Raw genomic sequence first — 21,721 nt, forward strand, 5'->3', positions numbered from 1 at the left:
TAATTTTAATTTAGAACCATTGACAAGACTGTAAGTCTGTTGTATTCATGTGCATAAAATTCAATACAGTGTCTATCCTGACTAAGGTCTATTTAGCATGAAACTCAGATTTGTTCTTTTTTTTGTTTGCCAACATAAAAGACGAACTATACTGTGTAAACTGAGTGTAGCGTACTGTATGTTTATAATGTACAAGTAATGAATTGGTGACTACTCATGTAAAATACTTAGTTACATTTGTTGTGTTTTGACTTGCATTTGTGGTCTTTACAGCCCTGTTACAAGCCAGTAGTAGATGTATGCATGTACTTGAAAGATGTACCTTTAACTTTTATTTTGATCACAATGTAATAAATTACAACTTAAATTTAAAATAATAATAGTAATAATAAATAAAGTATTTTACTTATTGAATTGCCAAGACAATTGTGAGTTTTTGCTGTTTCCCCGTCAAAAAGGAGAAGCCAAAACACTGCATTATCTTGACAATGATTACGGTGTTTTGTTCTTGGGTCAAACTCGGGACTTTTATTTTGAAATAACGGACGTTTGTTGCTGTAACGTTCATCGTCAGCCAGAGCACAGCGAAGGGCTCTGTATCGATTTATGCGGTGCTTTGATTTTAATAGTTTGTTTTTAAATGAGTGATAAAAGCGAGAGTAATGATGATAAAAGCAGAAATCGCAGCGTGGTGTATGTTTACAGTCCGGAGTACATCCAGACATGCGACTCCCTGTCTAAAGTGCCAAACCGGGTGAGACGAGCTGCACGTTACCTCACACTCTCCCAAACACATCACACTCCCAAACACAACACACCTCTGGCTTCATGGAGACACTGCATACTGATAAATGTAGAGACATGAACTTGAGAGGGAATCGCGTTTGCTCTAATTTAGCTGGCTTGGTACTAATGGAAAAGTACTGTGTTATGGACATCTACTTAAGTAAATTACCGTGGGATTCTTTTGATTATTTTGGAGTATCATACAAATACCAAAGTAACATGGAATATATGAAAACACACCTGAATGTATTTTGAAACCATGACAGTACCGGGGTAACGTTACCACACAGCATAACTATACTTATTTGAATGCAAAAGTTAAAAAGTTAAATGAGCAAGTTAACCTCTCTCTTTCTCTCACAGGCGAGTATGGTGCATTCATTGATTGAGGCCTATGGCTTATTACAATACATGAGGTGTGTCAAGATTATGCATAATTGACGATTTCTAAGTATTTTAATATGTATTTTCTGATATGTAAATAATGTCAGCTGATGTTTATGTTCAAACTGTTGTGTGCATGTGTTAAGGGTGGTGAAGCCTCATGTGGCTTCAATAGAGGAGATGGCCGTGTTTCACACAGACTCTTACCTACAGCACCTGCACAAGATCAGCCAGGACGGGGACAATGATGATCCTCAGTCTGTTGACTTTGGACTGGGTGAGACTGGTGTTTAATAGACCTGAATTCAGATGATTAGGCCCGTGATTACTGTACTACATGCCAATTCTTCTGGGGAGATGTTGACTCTGGTTGCAGGAACTTGCTCCTCTTCAGACACAAGAGCATTAGTTATGTTACAGTGGGTTATGCCCCTACTGTGCATCAGACTGTTGCTCCTATTTGTTTTTTTTGTATTAATTTCTGTTAAAACTTGCATTTAATAGACAATCACATTTAAATGTATATTTGCAGAAAGCATTTAATTGATGTAAAATTATGTAATTTATATCGCAAGTTAAATGTGGTAGCCCTTTAAATTGTTTAAAACATTTTCACAGACCACCTAGCTCCCCCTTCGTCCCCCTGCAGAGCTCTGTTTTAACCCTATGAATTAGAATTAGGTGTCCATACACTTTTGGCCATAAAGTGTAGTGTGTTAGCCGAGGTTATAGTGTCCCCTTTGTTGCATGCAGTGCAGGCAGTTGCCTCTAGCTTACAGCAGAGGGCAGTATTGTACTTGAATCTTTCTCAAACTTTCCAGTTATAACAATCAGTGTTTCATTTTTGTACTGGATCATGGCCATTTGTAATTTAAAAGCCTGACAAACTGACACTTCATACGAATCTCCAGGTTTAGAGAATAGTGTTGTTTTTAAAAGGGGAAACAAAGATTTGTACAATTAGATTTTTGGTGTTTTTTGTCATTTTTAATAAATGAAAGTTGGTTGACAGAAAGTGGGAGAAAGAAATGTGGGGTGGAGCGGGGGGGGGGGGGGATTTGGAAAAGGTCCACGAGGCAGGATTCAAACTCGGGACACACAGAGCACAACAGTGCTATATGTTGGCACTCTGCCACAATGCTATCTGCTCTGACCAACGGATCTTTTTTTTTAATGTAGCTCAGTGTTTATTGTTCTATCTCGCTCTCCCTCTCCATATCTTTCCTCTCACTTTCCTCTCTACACCCCATCCCATTGTCCCTCCGTGTTATCAAACCCCCTTCTTCACGCTCTGTTTTTTTTCAGGTTATGACTGTCCGGTGGTGGAGGGTATTTTTGATTACGCCGCTGCCGTTGGAGGAGCCACTCTGACTGCTGCCCAGAATCTGCTGGATGGAAAGTGTGATGTGGCCATCAACTGGGCCGGAGGGTGGCATCACGCCAAGAAGTAAGACGGCACAGCAGGCCTTGTCCCCACACTCTTGTGTTTCACATCCACATCAATCATTGAGATGAGTTCGGCATAAGTACTAAGAAGACCTGCATGGTTTAAACCAAGTTCAAATTTTGACGTTACAATTTTTTTGCAGAAGCTTGTTAAACGTGCTGAGTTTTCATAAAGTATGTTTATTGAAGATGAGTGTTTATGTAAGTGTCGGACATGTTCAGTGGGTCACTGGAGCAGCTGATTGAATGTGTGTTGTTATATAAGGGACGAGGCATCTGGGTTCTGTTATGTGAATGATGCTGTTCTTGGAATCCTCAAACTGCGCCAGAAGCATGAGAGAGTTCTCTATGTGGATGTGGACCTTCACCATGGAGATGGTAAAAACACGTCCATATTGATGTTGTTAATAGCATTTAACATCCTTCTTTTAGATTTCTACCGGATTTCCAAATGCACATTAACACCATGAGCAAATGTTTGATGGGTCAGTCACATGACGTTCATTTTCATTAGAATTTTGAAATTCATTTATTTAAAAACACGTAAAAAACGCAGTTCATGTATACAATGGTTTGAATGCACTTTTTTCTTTTACATTCCAAAATTAACCATCATTTTGAGTTTTTTTTTTTTTGGGAGGGAGACACAAAGTAAAATAAAAATATCAGGTTAGTACAAGCACTCTGATATCATAATGACAAACAAAAGTCTTTTTTTTTTAAAGTCCTTAAAGAAAATCTCATTAGGTAGTTTTGCATAATACTTCTTTTTTTATTTCTTGGAGAACAATCATTTTAACAAAAATGCTTATAAATGTATTAAACACCTCGGTCCACCAGATTAATGTCATGTGGTGCAAACAACATGTGGATAAAAGCATAATACAGGAAATTATATCATAGAAAGGACCACTTCAGACCTTTATAACTGTGTGTAGAGGTAAAAAATGCAGGTAAAAAAAGGCAGGTCATTTTTATTTGCCATAGACTCAGATGTTTAGATAGTAGTAGCTCATGTTCCTTCTTTGTGTTAATTTGTTATCAGTTCAGGTTATTTTTCAATTAGAACACGCATCCATCAGTGAAAAAGGGCACTTCCTCTAAGCTTTTATTGTGACCCAATTGAATATCCTTCCCTTTATTCTGCATCGTTTCCTCTCCAGGTGTGGAGGACGCTTTCAGCTTCACCTCTAAAGTCATGACAGTGTCTCTGCACAAGTTCTCCCCTGGCTTCTTCCCAGGTTAGTTCAGCATGCCTCTGCGCCTCAGTGAAGACCAGCGCGTCTTTTAATTCCCTTAATTGACAGTCATGTTTCAAGCCATGCCAGAGCTGGAGCTGCAGGCTCCACTCCAGCGCCCAGAGTCTGATTACCCTGCTGATAACAGAGACTGGAGCTCTATGGCTTCATGGAGACTCTGAGAGCCCCTTCAGTAACTTAACAGTAGCGCTTGGAAAGGTAACTGGTCAAATGCAAGATGTTGTAGGATTTAATTATTATTTACTTAAGGATTTATTAATGGTTTGTTTTTGCAACAGTTGCCAAGTGGTCTTCACAAATGACACATTCAGGATCCATGTTGATTCCTGAATCCTGGCATATATTTTCTTAACATTAAAATAAAATTAAGATTTACATTCTATTCAGATGTTTGTAGGGGAAACCTGACTGAATTGAGTAAAAAAAAAAATGGACTAACTGTCAAAACAACCCAATTGCATCTCTTTACTAGCTAGCAATAGTGGACATACTGAATGCAACTTTTTTTTCTGCCATATTGTGTGGTTTTGGCCAGAAGTGGAAGAAATTGATCAACTGCACTGGCATCTGCCCAGGTTTTGCTCTTTGAGTAAAGCGTAGTCTTTATATTAGCCCTTCCGCTTGCTAAGCACACGCTCCTCTCTTCACCGCAGTGGTAATACCTGAAAGTCCAGCGTAACAGAAACTCTTCTAAGTCCAAATATAACAGAACATTATACATTAGCAAGTTTTCATCTTCAGAAACATAATAATTCATTTCAATTTTTCTCTCCCAGTCCATTTCCATGCATAGCATGCTGGGAACTGGAAATCCCCTGCACAGTTTCAGCAGTGCTACGGTAACGGCAATTGCATTTTGTACATGTAGTTCAATTTTGTTTAAGCAAACGATCGGTTAATTATGTATGGACTTCACATTACGAAACTAGGTTTAAAAATTGTTTAAGAATTATAGTTAGGCAAATAAGCAAGCTGCAGATGTAAAAAATAATTTCAGTATGTAATCTCACTGCAACAGCTTCATCTCAGAAAAAGACAATACCATTGGTTGAAGTATTTTTTATGTTTGCTCAGAAAATACAGTAAAAACAGTATTATTGTGTAAAAATTAATTTATCCCTGTGATGTAAAGCTGAGTTTTCAGCAACCATTACTCCAGGCTTCGGTGTCACATGATCCTTCAGAAATCATTCTATCTGTCCATCTATCTATCCATACATCCATCCGTCCATATATATATATATATATATATATATATATATATATATATATATATATATATATATATATATATATATATATATATATAAAAATTTGTGGAAACGGTGATATATCTTTTCAGGATTCTTTGATGAAAAGAAAGTTCAAAAGAGCACCATTTATTTAAAATATTATTTCTGTATTTTCTGTCATTTTTGATTGAATGAATGAATCCTTGCTAATTAAAATGATTATTTATGAATAAAAAAAATCTTGATGACCCACTCTTTTAAATGATACTGTAAATCGTCCTTCATTTAGATAATTCATACTGTCCCTGACATAAGTTCTATCAGTCATATGAATGACCTTCAAAGAGACCAAATTTAGCTTCTGGTTATAATTTGTTCGACAGGCACAGGTGATGTGATTGACACTGGGCTGGGCAAAGGACGCTGGTACGCGGTGAACGTCCCCCTCGAGGATGGCATCCGTGATGATCAGTACTGCCAAACCTTCACTAGGTCTGTAAAGATCCAGTAACCAACCAGTCGAAGTTCCTTGCAATGTTTTGTTTGTCCCCATGGTTCAGTGTAATTTAAACATAGAAATTATTTCTTTTTTGGGGGGTTTTCTCTCAGTGTGATGCAGGAAGTCAAAGCTCTGTTTAACCCTGAAGCAATTGTGATGCAACTCGGAGCAGACACCATGGCGGGTGACCCCATGTGCTCCTTCAATATGACTCCCGTCGGAGTCGGAAAATGTCTGAACTATATACTGGACTGGGAGTTACCCACTCTGCTTCTAGGAGGAGGTGTGTGTCATTGTTTTTATTGAATTATATTACACTCCCAAAAATGAAAATCAGTTACTCACCCTCATGTTGTTCCAAACCCTTAAGACTCTCATTCATCAACACAAATTAAGATTTTCTATATATATATATATATATATATTCCCTCATCATTTCTATCCACCCAAAGTCCACCCAACAGAATTTTCCAAAAGATTATAAAGAGAACATAAAAAGCAGTCCATATGAATTTCACAGTTTAATTAATGTCTTCTGAGGAGACGTGTTTGGTGTTTATGATGAACAGATTTAATATCTTCTTTTATTCATGCATTGTTCAATGCTAAATGTTAATTATGCAGAAATCAAATCGGTTTAACTTCTTGATTCCTATGGATTATGTTCACACTGTCATTTTGTACAAATGTTGGTTGCATGGATTGACACAAATTACGAGAGATTATTAAATGCATCTTTATTTGTTTTGAAGATGTTATGGGTTTTGTACGACGTGCGTGTGAGTAAATGATGACAGAATTGACAATTTTGGATGAACAAACCATTTCAAAAACAAACCTCGATAGACCGCTTCAGCAGTGTTGCCCAGTTTGTTCTCGCTCCATGCCTTAACACTGACAACAACATCTTCTGTCCTTGTTGCCAGCTTTCTGATTCGGCCAAAAAGTTTATTAGTGTGTTGTTACGTCCAGGAGAGGGTGGGGTGGTTGGGCTGAGAGAAGAAAGTGCACTTTTGTGATTTCAGCCCATTTTAAAATGAGTTCTAAGCTGCAGACCTGCCTAGCCAAGCTCTAGATGAAAGGTAGTAATTACACGAGTACAATGAAGCCCTTTTGCTGACTTCAATCCCCCTTCGCTCTCTCCGTATACAAATCTGCCTCTCTCTGTCCTTCTCAGGCGGCTATAACCTTGCCAATACTGCCCGCTGCTGGACCTATCTAACCGGGACAGTCCTAGGACAGACTCTGTCTTCTGAGATCCCGGACCACGAGGTGAGACCCCGTTCCCTCTCTTCTTTCAGCAGCTGTATAAAACTCCACTCTCTTCTCCTCCTCTTCTTCCATTCCTGCTGAGTCACCCGGTCTAATCAAAGAAGTCCAAGCACCTCTCAATAACCAGGATTGTTTTCATGTGATTCAGGATCTGGGAGGGGGGCGTGCGTGCGTGCGTGTGCACACCATTGAAGGGGTCTTAACAATACTACTCTGTCCCTACCGGTTGACTGAGAGGGTCTTGTGCTTTTCTTTCCCCATCTGTTTATGCCCCTCTCTCCTCTTACTCTTTCTGTAGAGAAAGAGAATGTGTGTACCCAATTCTGAGTGAGCCTTTTTCATGCTTTTTTGAGGAGCTTCTGAGGAGAGATGAAGGGCTGGAAAGGCCTTCTGGTTGGTCTGGGAGAGTTCGATAATATCTCTCTTTTCTAACAACACACAAAGAAGGTCTTTTAATGTTTATAGAGAGCACTTTCATGGTCACCACAATAAAAGATGCCATTGTTTCAGCTGACATGACCTCCTGCGTCATGTTGACCTTTGACCTCTCTACAGGGTAAGCAACCAAAATAAAACAGTTTAATGACAATGATGGTCGTGATGATTATCAATGCTGCTGAATAGATTTGAGCTTCCTGGAATACTTCAGGATAGGTTAATCAGGGATTTTTTTAAAATAATATTGTATTGTACAAAATATAATACTTTGTTGTTTTAAGAAAAACCCCACAAAAAACTACAAGATACAATATCGCCCTAGAAGTCAATAGCCCCTGCTGGGAGTTATTTCACCTTTTATTTATTTAAAGCATTCTTCTCCATTGAGAGCCATTCAAAATTGTATATGTATTCTAAACTTTTTGCAACATGTATTTGTTACACTTTACAATTTATTATATTGGATGTTTTACTAGGGCCAGTTTTCTGGAGTACTCTTAAATGCGTGAAATGGACTTCCCTCAATACACTACCATTCAAAACGTTTTTGAAAGAAGTCCCATATGTTCACCAAGGCTGCATTTATTTAATTTTATTTCACTTAACAAGTTAAGAAATCGATATTGTGAAGTAGTATCCAAATTTAAAGTAACTGTTCCATGTAATTAATTATTATGTAATTAATTCCTGTGATGCAAAGCTGAACTTTCAGTGTCATTACTCCAGTCCCAAGTATCACGTTCCTTCAGAAATCATTCTAATATGATCATTTTGTGCTCATGAAACTATTCTTATTAAAAATAATGTTAAAAATGGTTGTGCAACTTAATATTTTTGTGGAAACTGTCATAGAAAGTTCAAAAGAACAGCATTGTATTTAAAATAGGATATTTTGTAAAATTATGAAAGACTTTACTTTCACTTTAGATCAACTGAATAAAAGTATCTTTGAAGTTTCTTAAAAAACAAACAAAATTGCACTGATCCCAAACTTTTAAACTGCGTTTATTACCTTATTTATTGATTGACTTATTGCTGTGAAATAAGTGGGGAAATATACAGTATTTATCTAGTGGAAATATTATGATTGTTTTATAATGTGCTTTGTAACTTAGGAAATCCTTGTTATAAATTTCTGGTATTCCATTCAATTTCCATTCCAATCTCTATAATGGTAAAGGCATGAACCAGCCCTCACTAAGAGCTCTGACGAAGTCTGCTGGTCCACTACATATTTTGAGTTTTAGGACCACCACTCCTTCTCCCCCTTCTCCTCATCCCTCCTCTTTCTCTCTATAGCTTCTTTTCCTTTATTGTTCCTTCCATCAGCTTTTCAAAGCATGAAGCATTCTCTCCTCCCCTCTTAGAGAGTGGAACCCCCATCTCCTTACCAGCACTGTTATTGTGTGTCCATCCCGGGCAAACAAAAAAGATTTAACTGTAGTGTGAGTCCATAAAGACAAAGATGGAAGAGAGAGAGCGATGAGGCTGATAAAAGACTGAGGCATCCACCAATGGGGGTATAAAAAAAGACAGAAGAGTATTGCAGCATGGAAGAAGCTGGGAAAAGAGAGGTGGAACAAGAAGCACTTTGTACCTGAGCAATCTCTCTCTCTCTCCCCTCGAGCCAGTCCAGCTGCTGAGACTCTTAGGCAGCTCAGTCTGGGTTCTGCCCTGCCAGGACTGCAAACAATGAAGACAGACTGGAGCGGAGGCATACAACGAGCTCATTCAGACCCTGTCACAGACACAGAGAGATGAAAAAGTGAGGCTAATATAGACAGTCCTCCCTCACAAGGGAGAGTCCCAGAACAAATGCAGAGCCTTTTATTTGGACCTGAATTGTTTCTCTTTAAGAAACTGATGAATTGGAAAAGCCTGTGCTGTGCTTGGGCCAAGACAGCCCTGATATTGGTCTAAATAAATGCCATTGTTGGCATCTCCTTTTAAAGGCAACAGCGCGTCAATCCAGTTCCTTTTTGGTACCAACAAAACATCTCTTTCTTCGATCGAAATCAGAGCACAAACCTAGGCAATGATATATTTAGCTGATTAAGATGTCATGATTTAAATATAATAAACAGTTAGCCACAGAAGTAATGAATTATTCACACTTTAGGGGGAATAACATCATGAGACACACAGGTCTCTGAGATGTTGTGGAATTCAGAGAGGTTTCCCAAACACGTCTGCTGTTGTGCCCGACTGTAATTATTCAATAAACCACTTCTGTCTTAAACTCACTGTATTGATTGAGCTAAAACTATGCGTGTGATGGTATCATTTTATTCGTATCACGATAACTGCTGAAGCTTATTCATAATTTTTCATCACAGTATTGAATTACATTACAAATTCAGGTAACGTAAGTGTTGTGCTAATTATTAAAGTTTTAGGCACCTTTTTTTCAAATAACAAAATAACCTTGAACATTTAAATACAGTAAAACGGTACACAATAAAAATGTTCTAGATAAACAGATGTTTAAAACAGGTTAAATTGTGGAAGAACACAACTATAAAGAACAATGATGAAGAATCTGACCCCTTAAACCAATTATATTTTGAATGAATGGATGTTTGAAATGTGTATATTGAAAAACATTTTGTAACATATTTTGTAACTATTACGTTGCGTAGAAACACTTTGTTTACTCAGGTTGCTGTGATATTTCTGCTTTTCTATAAGGAACACCTACTGTAAGAGTGGATTTTAGGTGAACCAGTGTTGCAGTGTGACTATGCTCTTATTATTTAGTTCTTGTCTAAGAGAGGTGAAATTCTAAATGAAGATTGAACAGTTGACAAGTCGACATTGTTGATTACTGACAAAAACCTAAATAGCTGTACTACAGAAGAAGTAAAAGGGATAGTTTCCCCCCAAAATGTGAAAATTCAAGTTGTTCCAATCCTGTATGCTTTTCTTTCTTCAGGGAAACATTTCTCAAAATATCTTCTTTTAAGTAATGGTCACCAAAACAGTTAAGTTACCAGCATTCTTCAAAATATCTTGTCGTACAATTATGGAAGGACATGAGGTTGAGTCAATTATAACATGACTGTAGTTTTTGGTGAACCACACATTGCATTTAATGTCATCTGTAGTGGTTCAGAGGACCGAAAAGTGTTAAATCTACAAAAAGTTCCAGTTTGGCTAGACCGGAAACATGTGGCTTTGTTCTGGTCAAAATCTTATCAGCAAGTGGTAGGGAATTTGCTCTGTTTTTGTTTGAGGTCTGTCAGGGACTCCGCTCAGCCCATGGGTGGAAACAGCACACACTCCTCTGTGGCCAGTAAACATCTGTACATCCTCTCCTTTTTTTCAACCCCTTTTCACTTGTTTCTGCCAAGTTATTTTCAGCACAGCCTATTGAAATAACAAACACCCAGAGCTCTGTTTCCCCCCTGCAGTTAGTCAGCCAGATAGACATCCGATCCTCTCTCTCTGGTTCTTCTTTTATTTAACTCCATTTCACATGAGAATTCAGAGGGGGTTACAAGCAGTGGACAATCTGCATGACTTCCTCCAATTGTACAAACAGTGTCTCTTAAAGACCAACGTCTACATCCAAGTGATCAACTGAAGCACTCCACCCATGACCTCAAACACTTGGCCACAGAATCTACAGGTTCCTACACAGGTGTATTGTTCGTTAATGAGCTCAGCCAGCTAACATGAACACAATCTCAAGATGACAGCTGTGCTTACGCTCGTCAAACAGTGCTAAAAGGAGTTTAAGGTCTTCTGTCTCCTCTGAATAACTTGAGGAGGTGGTGAAAACCCCATTTGGCAGAACAGGGACAGACAGCACAGACCCTTAGAGAATCTGTGTGTGGATTGAGAAGAATCCACACAACGGTTTAATTTTAAATTGATTTGCGTGAACCCATTATACATAGCAGGGTAGTCCGCCATCAGAGTTCAGCTGGTTTATTTTCTTGTATCTCAAATTGTGATATAACTACGTTTGTGAAATGTTCCTTTAGAAATCTTTTTTTGATGCACGTACACAAGTTCTCACTGGCTGGCAACTTTTTTACGGCAGGATGTTGTGAGTGCAAGTCGTGTTATGTTTGCATTGTCTGTAGCTTTGCCCTTTGAACCAGGTCTGGTACTTCACTGTAAAGTGTGAGACAGACAGACTGTCAGCACGGATTTGGCTCATGCCGCCCGCACGTACTGACTGATCTAGAAGGGAAGCGCTTCAGACAGTGTAGATGCTGTTTGTCTGCCCATGTTATAGACTAAAGATAAGAATAAATCACATCATGTGTTCAGTGATTTTAGTGAATGTTTTGACAAATTATGATTTTGTAAAGCTTGCTCTCTTTTGTCAACTACACATTTTCAGCAGAGGCCTTCAGGTGTTCCTTAACCTCTCCAATCTCATGCATCTTGAACAAAACTTGCGACGCCACAACAGTAACAGTTCGCGTGGCCTCTGTATCTTCTTCTGTGGGTGGGACCGTTGCGTCTGGGAAGTAGCTGGCTCCCAGAATTCCGGAGTGAAATAAATGCTGGAAATGAGCTTTGTGGAAATCCATAATGGATGTTGGGTGGTGTTGATAGTTTAGGGGTCATAGTTTAAAAGGTCAAGAGATGAAACCTAAACTGACCTTTATACTTAGAGACAATGAAGTGTTGGGCCATATTTTGACTCGAAGAGTGGATAGTTGTTGTTTTTTACTCTGCCCTGTTGAGGAGGGGTTGTCTAATTTTATCTGACTTAACTTTCTTTGTCATCTATTTTTGAAACAAGCTAATGGGATAGTTCACCCAAAATACAAATTATGGCATCTATTCAAATGGATTATGTTTTTACTCACTTTTTGATGCATCAGAGTTATGGTGCAATGGTCTTTTAATGGAGAGACCGAAATCTCTCAGGGTTGTGTTTTGAAGATAAAAAAGACAGTCATATGGGTTTGGAACAACATGAGTAATTGATGACAGAATTTTTATTTTTGGGTGAACTAACTAACCTAACCCTGACAGCACACATTCACAGACTCATATGTTGTGTAATCGCTAACATGTTGGAGCGCATTGGGACTGGAGGTAAGCGGGAAAAACAAAAGACAATTAATTGAAAGCATAGTTGAGCTAATGCTTGTAACACAAATACAACCAAATCTGATCTCTGTCCAATTTAAACACCTGTTACCCTACCAACACAATGCAGACAGTGTTTATTCGAATGAGTAAGGCAACATACCTGGCTGACTTTTTGGCCAGTCACTATAGTTTCCATTTCAAAATCATAATGCGTCACTAATTGTATTTCAGATGCATTTCATGATGTGGGAAATTTTAACTGCTTTTTAAGCGTGCCTTTTCAATCCAACGGTCAGAACACTGCGATAGACTGAGCACAGCTATCCAACAAGTTGATGTATATTTGTATGTGTGTGTTTGGAACAAAGTGGAAGTATGACTAAACCTTCCCATATTTACTAAAGTAAATGCTGCTTTCTAGCTGAGAAAATCTCACAAAAACAGGTTGTATTGAAGGAAACCTAGATCACATTAAAAGGTCATTAGTGAAGCTGTGATTAGCAGCAACTCTGTCCTAGCTGGAAAAACGTTGGTTTGTCTCCATCCATTACTCCATACATAATCATTTGCACTTTCTTTGAGTGCAAGTCCTAGGAAGGGTGAATCGCATACACATAATTCCATATTTTGACTTATAACAATTTAACTAAATGGAATGCTTGTCCAATGTTTGACCAAAATGAACATTTTGGATTTGGGATGACATGAGAATTTTCAGTCTAATATCTTCAACCTCATCGTGTTTTAAAATGCATGAATTATAAAAGTGCCCAAATAAACCATTTAAAATAAATGCTGCAGTCGAGAGTTGTTACTTTAAGTGATGGTGACTTTAAGTATGCTTTGTGTTTTGCTTTGCTCATCTCAAATCCAGTACTTCACTGAATACGGCCCGGATTATTCCCTGGAGATCAGCCCGAGCTGCCGACCCGACCGCAATGAGAGCCAGCATCTGGAGCGGGTCATCAGCACCATCAAAGGTAATCACCATAACAACATCCAGAAACTCACCAAACACAAACATGTCACACATTCTCCACACTTAATCCAATACCATTTCCACTGATGGAATTACTTTTGTCCATTTCAAAGCTACTTAAAATACTTAAAGTAATGGCCTGTTTATTTGGAAAACCATTGATGATGGGTAGCATGGTGTGTCAGTCATTCATCCAGATGTACCTCTAGCCTCCTCAAGAACTTTGCGTCCCACCCCCCTCTAGTGACCAGGGAGACCTTTAAACCAACCACAGTTGTCCCATGTGACTGGCTCTCTTCAGCTGTAGAAAAGAGAAATGAATGTGTTTGATGTTCCCGGTCATCAGTAAACTAATAAGCAAAGCATTCTTAGAAACTTGCAGCTGAAGTCTCAAGAGAGCGGCTGGGATGAGAATGAGAACAGGCTACATTAGGAACATTTGCACACATGTACACATGGGGCCCCAGACACGCACTTATCCACGTTTTAGTTTTAGTTTGCTTCTTGACAAAGTGTCTGGTTTGTCCCTTTGACACAAGGTTCTTCTTCTTAGTTATAAAAGTGATTTTTTTGTTGTTGCAGCAACTGTGCTTACACTGTGTGTGTGTGTGCTTATTTGAGGTTTCAGCAAACTCTTGCCTTTACACCTTCTCCGGGGACTTAGTTTTAAGACTCAAAACATGTTTTAAAGCTATGCTGAGAAGATTTCAGATGCCCCTTGGATGTAATAAAATAAGGATTTTTCCTTTTGAGCTCATTCAAACATCTGTGTGAATGGGCAGAAATCTGGCAGTGCAGACGGAAAAGCAGTGTTCCGAATATTAACACACGGTCATTGTTTGTGTATAAGAACAAATTTGATTCAGAAAAGCCAGCCTAAGTCTTACAAAGTCCTTCACTTTACTCATTGTGTGGTGCAGTGTTATTTATAAAGTGTTGTTTATATAATGTTGTTTAAGATATAATATTTAAACATTATCGATTAATCTTTAGCATCGCTTAAATGCTAAAACAAATAAATATATACAAATATAAATATAGGGAGAGTTTGTTTAATCCCCTTTACAAAAAAGTAGAAATCCAAAGGAACTGAATTTGGTTAAAAGATTAATTTGTGAACTGGATATCGTAGGGTGCTTTCACATCTCTAGTTCGGTTCATTTGGTCCGAACCAAGGGCAAACCATTATACATTGTAGCATTTTTTAGCTTTTTTGGTTCCTTTTCACACCACACTGATTGCTTTGGTCCGAACTAGTTGAAACGAACCAAAATGCAGTCACATGACAACATCGACATCACTGATTGGCCATTGATGTATTTCCTAAACTGCTTTTCGAGTTTAAGTGCGGGGAAATTCCAACATAAGAGGAAAAGCCAGCAAACAACATGGAGACAACACAACTATGGAGAGACGACCATAATCTAGTACATTGTTTGTGTACACCACAATATGCAAACAATACATTTCTACGATGAAGCACGGATGCGGCTTGAAAACAACCTTCTACTGCACTACAAACGGCCCGCTCGTAACTTCAAGCGGAGGCGTGCATTAATTCTTCTTAACTCTGGCCAAATTTCTATGAGGCTCCGCACCTCCTCACTACTCCAAGCTTGTCCACGAGCTGCCATGCTAAAGTGCAAACTGTCAACAAACACTTCCTCATCCCATAATGCACAGCGCAGCTGACTACGGCAGCTGGTTTAGTCCAAACATTATCAGTACTTTTGGCAGTTGGGTCTGTTCGAGGTCGGATCACGTTCTCACCACAAACGGACTGCTCCAGAGTTCATTTGAAAGCGTACCGAGACCACCTCTTCAAGCAGGTCTCGGTACGCTTGTTTGGTCGACTTTTGGTGTGCACCTGAGTGCGATTGCTGCTTTCACACCTGCCCAATCGAAACGCACCAAACGGGGAAACGAACTCTGGTACAATTCAACCAAACTAAATGAGGCAGGTGTGAAAGCACCCATAATGACTGATCCACAAAGTTTTTCTTGCTGTTGCTACTACTTTGTGCTTTGTAGTTGCAAATGTAATGAAAGGGCTTGGAGAAATGGATTGCGAAAGTATCAAGTTTCAACTTTGATCAACTTTAAAATTTAATGAAGTAAATCTCAATAAAAAATATTTATAATAAAGTAAAAATCTGTTATAGAAGTGTACACCTCTGTATTTATATACTACACTAGTATCTCTACCATCTCTCTCTACTATACTAATATCATTTAGAATGATAGTTATTTATAGATTTTCAATTTTAGTAATCTTGTGCTTTTGTCATTTTTTTTTAAATCTAGATTTATCTAATTTCAGTCATTTAAGCCCTTTTTATAGTGCTTAAAAACTAGAGACAACATTTCTAAATTTAAGTTTTTTTAATCTAACATTTTATATCAGCTTTATTGGAAATAATGACATTACTGGTGTGATGTTTTAAATGAGTAGTTCACCCAAAAAGACAAAAGATATTTTGAATAATGTTGAATAAAGTTTCAGCTGTTTTGGCCGTGGAGTAAAGTCAAAAGGGCTCCACAGACTTTGAGTAAATAATGACTGAATGTTCATCTTTGGGTGAACTTTCTCTTTAAAGAAATGTGTTCATCCCTCTAAAGCTCTGTTGTTCATGAGAGAGGCATGAGTGGCGGTGTGTGCTCTTCTGGTCTTATCACCAAGCTCCTTATAGGATGAAGTTGACCCATCTAAACACCCTTGACTTTTGTGCAGCCCTTGAGTTTTTAAATGCTCAACAAGCTGAAGAAACATCTGCTTATTTCTCTCTAATCTTTTCAACTGACAAACAACCTGATGAATGAATAGCTCGAGTTTAGACAGGGCTTTCTTCTGCGGACATATAAATTCTATGATTTGCAACAGCTGCATGTATGGTATGATAGCTGTCATTGCTTACCCTGGTCGCCCAGTTAGTTTGTTTGTTTAATTAATGAATTATTTACTTTTAAATAAACTATTTTAAACACTTATACCAAAAGGAAAGAATAATGCATTGCATTGCTATATAACAGGCCTATTATAACATTCAAGAACTGTGTCATCTTACAATTGGAGAACAACAGAGATAAAATACATACTCTTTAAGTTTTTATAATGTAGGACTTTCGCAAGCTTTTCATAAATGTAACTTGCCATTCCGGCTCGATTCTCACCAAACCCCACACAATACATTAGAAACGCTTGGAATATAGCTCACGCCATGAGATTAACGGTTATTTTACGACAGATTTGCATCAGCCTAAAACAGTGAAAGTCACCATCTCTGCCATTCTCTGCCAAGTGAGAGCAGGAAATTGTGTGTCTGTATGTGTGTGTGTGTGTGTGTGTGTGATTCGAGAAAGGAAGGTGATAAGCCTTTAGAATAACAAGGTGATTAGTTACCCCCATAGTTCACACAGTTCCAATAAACTTAACAGCAGACAAGCGCAGACCAGTATTGAAGTGTACAACAGCAATAACTTTGTTTTTGAGTTTATTTAATTAATATTGAGTCAGTTCATGGTCGTATGGTAATAAAAGTATATTTTTATTTGTGTACATTCAAAATGACAACAAAATGTCATGCCTTTGAAAAATAAAGTGAACAACAAAATGTGCTGCTTTGGTGTGTCTCGGTCTCATTGAGCATCTTTCTGGCACACGCCACGAACATGAACCAATACACAGCAAATGCACCTAGGTAGTCTACATTTAGATTATTTGATGTGCAATGCATCATATAATTCACTTTGGAATAAATCACAGCATGTATCAAAAAAGTGACTTGACAGTCTGGAAAACACGGTAGGCTATAGCTATTTATTTTTTGCGGACACTCTGGCACCTTGAGAACCGCTGGTCTACAGAAGAAAGCCCTGTCTAAACTCCAAGCTGTGTCAAGCTATTCATTAATCTGGTTGTTTGATGAGAAAAAGATGAAATGAAGTTGCGATGAATGCATTGAGAATCCGTATACCTGCAGCAGTGGACGACTAATGCCTCGCATTGTTTGATCTTCTGCTGACCAATCAGCAGAAAAGGGCCGTTTAATTCCCACCCACATGTAGAAATCGAAAATTCAAGCTGTTTATACATTTTTCTACGTCTGAATGAAAAATGAAAATTTCAGCTGATTTGTTGTTTTTTCTTTCTTGGAAAAAAAAAACTATGAAAAGAGCTGTTATCTCATTTTCCTACTTTCGATATTCAAACAAAAAACAAGTGAACACTCTATACCTGATTTTGGTTTTCTAATTTCAAAAGGAAAATCCCATGGCCACCAAGTACATGGACCTAGAGACCTGCGTGGGATAGATTTTTCTGTCCCGCTCCTACAGAAATGTTATCTTGTCCTGCTCCGGCCTGCAACATTCATGTTTTGTCCCGCTCAGCCAGCATAAAAGTAGCCTATATAGATTTTTTTTCTCAGTACAACCATCATCATAGTGCATGTCGCCTAGCCACAACAGCATAAACGCTCCTGATAAAATATTTGTTATTAAAGCATCAGTATTCACAAACCGCTGTTTCTTTGAACAGAAATGCAAGCATGGGCTGCTGTGTGCATGGTTTGGCATGGCAGAATGCGAGCAAAGAGCGCTCCCTTTATAATCACTAGCTCTAGGGAATAATTAAAAAGGGCTTAAGGCGCAGACGGTTCAACTTCCAATTTAGGCTTTCCACCCATCTCTTAAGACTAGACTGCTGTATCACACATGGGCACAAATTCCAGTTTATTTCTACTTTTAGGATCTTTGTGGATTTTTGTGCTAATTGTAGTTGTTGTTTGGATAGTCAGGACAGTGTAGCACACTGGTCAATAGATGTCAGATGGTTGGGTTTATATTAGGAGGAAGTAATTGTTTGTAATGAGGTTTTATTAGGCACTAAATTACACCATTAAAGTGTAGGGTTTTCTAAAGATTTCCATATCGTTTTTCAACAAGCTCGCACAGCCCCGTGTGCCTCCACTTTCAAATGAACGGCTCACAACAATTAAACTCTTTAATTAGGATTTTTCTGTAGTGCACAGTGCTTGTTTACAGTCTTATGTATGTCACATAAGTGCCATGTTTATGAGGGAAAGGAAATCATGCAGATGAGGGAAGCAAATGCAAGACGAGTGCCAACCTGTGTGATGAGAGTTACCTGAAGTCTGTGTGCCTGACCTTCCCAAACATGCATAGTATGACATGCATTCTGATAATAGTGAAGAACTGCGATTGATTCCAAGCACATCTGGGTTGCATTTACAACACTCAGCCTTGCATTATAAAATGCTGAGAGAAAGAAGGGGGCAAAAACGAGTAAACACCATACACAGTTGTTTTCAGTGGTTCTGATCAGCAAATACTACAGAGTTTACCAAACTCATGTTGAATGCCGTATCATTTTAAACAGTGGGTGTTTAATAGAGACTATATGGTTTGTGCATGTTGTAAACGACTGCAAACCAACGGGACATTTTTGTTGATTCCATCCCTGAAAACAGTCCATATTTGATAAGAGGATGAATATGTAGGCCGGAAAGATGGAGACGGGAGATCACCGGACATCTGCTAAATTCTACATGTAAATAGATTCATAAAAGTTTATGGTTTCCTTAATGTGAAACCACTGAAGTTTTAGGAAAGGAAAAGCTTGCTCATTTCAAATGAGAATTGAAGATAATTAGTTCCAAGTGCTCCTGAACCTCAACCTTCAAAGTAAGAGGAACATGTTGTGCTTAAAAAAAGCGTTAAAATGTCACTGTAAATGTATGGCTTCTGATTAAATCTCTGAAAATGAGGGAATGCTTTTTCTTAAGTTGTGAATGAGCCATGACCTCATGTACATTTCATGACAAACTGTGGCCTTATTGCAGATAAAGTGACTTTATTAAAAAATATATTTTTACAAATGTAATTTTACAAAATTACTTTTTTTTTATGATTATAAAGCTTGCTTTGTAAAGTACGGATTCCTATTGATTCTTTTTTTTAAACCAGGATTTCCTTTAGAGCCTTAAATTCAAATTCTTTTGCCAAGCAGCTGGTGGGAACAAAGGAGACGTCCTTTTTCAGCTCAGCTAATGTGAATGGCAGGCACAATTCCAATGCAAATTGCGGTTTGTAAATCCATGTAAATTGATTTACATTTAGAAATATTTGAATAGCTTGTGCATCCATAAGAGACGTCATAGGAAATCCTGTTTTTTTTCCAGATTTGCAACCTCTGCTTTGTTTCAGTTTGTGTCATTGAAGTGTGCCAGGTCCTTGTGCAGACGTTCAGCTGTCTCTATCACTGTATTAATATTTTTCAATATGTTTTCTGTAATTCACTCTTTACCCCTCTCTATTTCCTCCCCTGCTTGATTACAGGGAATCTGAAGAATGTAGTTTAGGAGTGGGCTCCCAGCTTGTGTTTCCGAATCAGGCCCTGCTCCTCTAATGAAGATGGTGTGTCGGAGCCATCACCAGAGGGGAGATTGGTAAACATTACTTGAAAGTTTCCGGAGGGAAAAACATTAAATGCAGAGATGGGCCAGTGTTGCCACATTTGAACGGTTTTAGTCAATGTTGGATATGGGGCAGATATTTAATAGGTGTACTTTTTTACAGATATCCAAAGCCATTTTCAGGTGAAATTGAGTGTGAATGCAACATGTTGAGGGTGCAGTATGTTACAAATAACATGTTTGGTTTTTTGTCACTTTCTGTTTTAACTGTATGGGATCATTTGTAAGTGAGATATTGTCTTGTCAAAGATGCATCCCAGAAACATGTCGAACCATGGTTGCACAGGGCAAGTCAGTGAGATATTTACAGTTTGTCTTCATTCCCCTAAATGTAACCATCTTTTATCATTTTTAATTGCAATATCTTGCAGTGAATTCCAAGTCACGTTGGCTTCATAAACTGTGTTATGTTGCCTGTGGCATGCTTTTTACCACAATGTTTATTTTCTTGTGTTTGATGAGTGAGTCAAAAATTGCAAATGTTTTCAAGCTGCCTGTCAACTTAAAATTTTTGTATAAATGCTCTTCTGTTATATATTAAAATCTAAAAAAGAAACTGTGTGGCTTTTGCTGTGAGTGTTGTCCTTGTGTTTCACTAGGAGCTGCCACATGTGGAAGTCCTGTTCTTTTCAGCTTGATCTTTATGGATTTCTAGGTTGCAGAGGTTTCTCTGAATGGCACACCAAGTGTGATTCATTAAGTCCTTTATTAGCTTTGAGAGATGGGCCTTATTGCATTTTTGCCCAATAAACAGATCCATGCTACGAAAAGAGCGCTATAAAACTTGCAGAATCAAACAGAGAGACGGGACTGATTTTCAGCGACTCGTCCTATTAAAACCTTAATGCGTGTCGAACCTAACAGTCTACTCAATACCTAAATGATCCTGCTTTTGATCTTTCCTCTGGAGCAGGTTGCTTTTGATAGACTAAATAAATAAGGGTGGGGGCTGAAATGTGATACTCTAGTATACTGTTTCATTTCAGGTTTTAATCGTTTCAAGTAAGCATACTGAATACTTGCAGCTGTACTTTGAGTCAAATAACATGATACCAATTCTATTTATTGAATTTTCTGTCCAGTTCGATTAGGTTATTCAAATGCATTGAAAATGCAATACATACAAGAAATGATAGAATACAGCTCATGTTTTTGATTTTCGAATTAAAATTCATAACATTAAAAAAAAAAAGAGTTAGAAAATTTTAAATTACTATTCCCTGTAATGTAAGAAAAGGATTTTGTCTTGTAGACTCAAATTGTTCAAGGTAATGAATAAACTTGTAATTTATATATATATACCTTGCTTGTCATTGACTGTTAAACTGCCTGAAGAGGTTGTTGTTGATCGTGAACCCGAACTAGAAGACGTTTCTAATGGAGATGGCACCTGCTCATCCAGTGATGGCCTGTGTTTGACATCCCAACGAATTTTATGCAAAGTGTCTGGTCTTCCCTGACGACGTGTTCAACCTTTCACTCTGATCACAAACAGATTTATACTGAGTTTTTGTCAGCAGCACTGGACTGCAATGAAGTATTTGAGGAGTGTGACCCATTATTCTATACAAAAAGTGCCCTTTATGACACTAGCTCTTGAGTTGTGACAAACAAAGGGCATGTCAAAACCGTTTGTCTTCATTTGCATAACGTTTCCCACAGGAGTGGAGCAAACCCCTGCTCTTTACCCGTCACTTCCTCCAAATCTACATGTGAAGTGTCTTCATGAATGAAGAGTCGACAGATGCGGGCTTTAAACGGAGAAGAAAGCAGCCGTTCGGCCGCGTCTCTTCTTTAATCAATATTGAGATGAGCAGCCCCAGTCTTGTTAAGACACAGCTTACACCGGTTTGGGTCGGGACAGGGTTTTAATTGAT

General features: G+C 38.2%; 1 protein-coding gene across 1 annotated transcript; it reads left to right on the top strand.

The window, feature by feature from the left end:
• The first annotated feature begins 529 nt into the window (after positions 1–529).
• On the top strand, positions 530–20,409 carry LOC113051383 (histone deacetylase 8-like). Its single transcript, XM_026215083.1, has 11 exons — positions 530–754; positions 1,150–1,202; positions 1,317–1,447; positions 2,476–2,617; positions 2,882–2,994; positions 3,780–3,857; positions 5,491–5,599; positions 5,717–5,889; positions 6,784–6,878; positions 13,246–13,351; positions 19,708–20,409. The coding sequence occupies exons 1-11, from the start codon at positions 641–643 to the stop codon at positions 19,728–19,730; spliced, it is 1,137 nt and encodes a 378-aa protein (XP_026070868.1). The 5' UTR covers positions 530–640; the 3' UTR covers positions 19,731–20,409.
• Positions 20,410–21,721: the final 1,312 nt, after the last annotated feature.

The sequence above is a fragment of the Carassius auratus genome, chromosome 32 (assembly GCF_003368295.1).
Source record: "Carassius auratus strain Wakin chromosome 32, ASM336829v1, whole genome shotgun sequence".
Classification (NCBI taxonomy): Eukaryota; Metazoa; Chordata; class Actinopteri; order Cypriniformes; family Cyprinidae; genus Carassius; species Carassius auratus.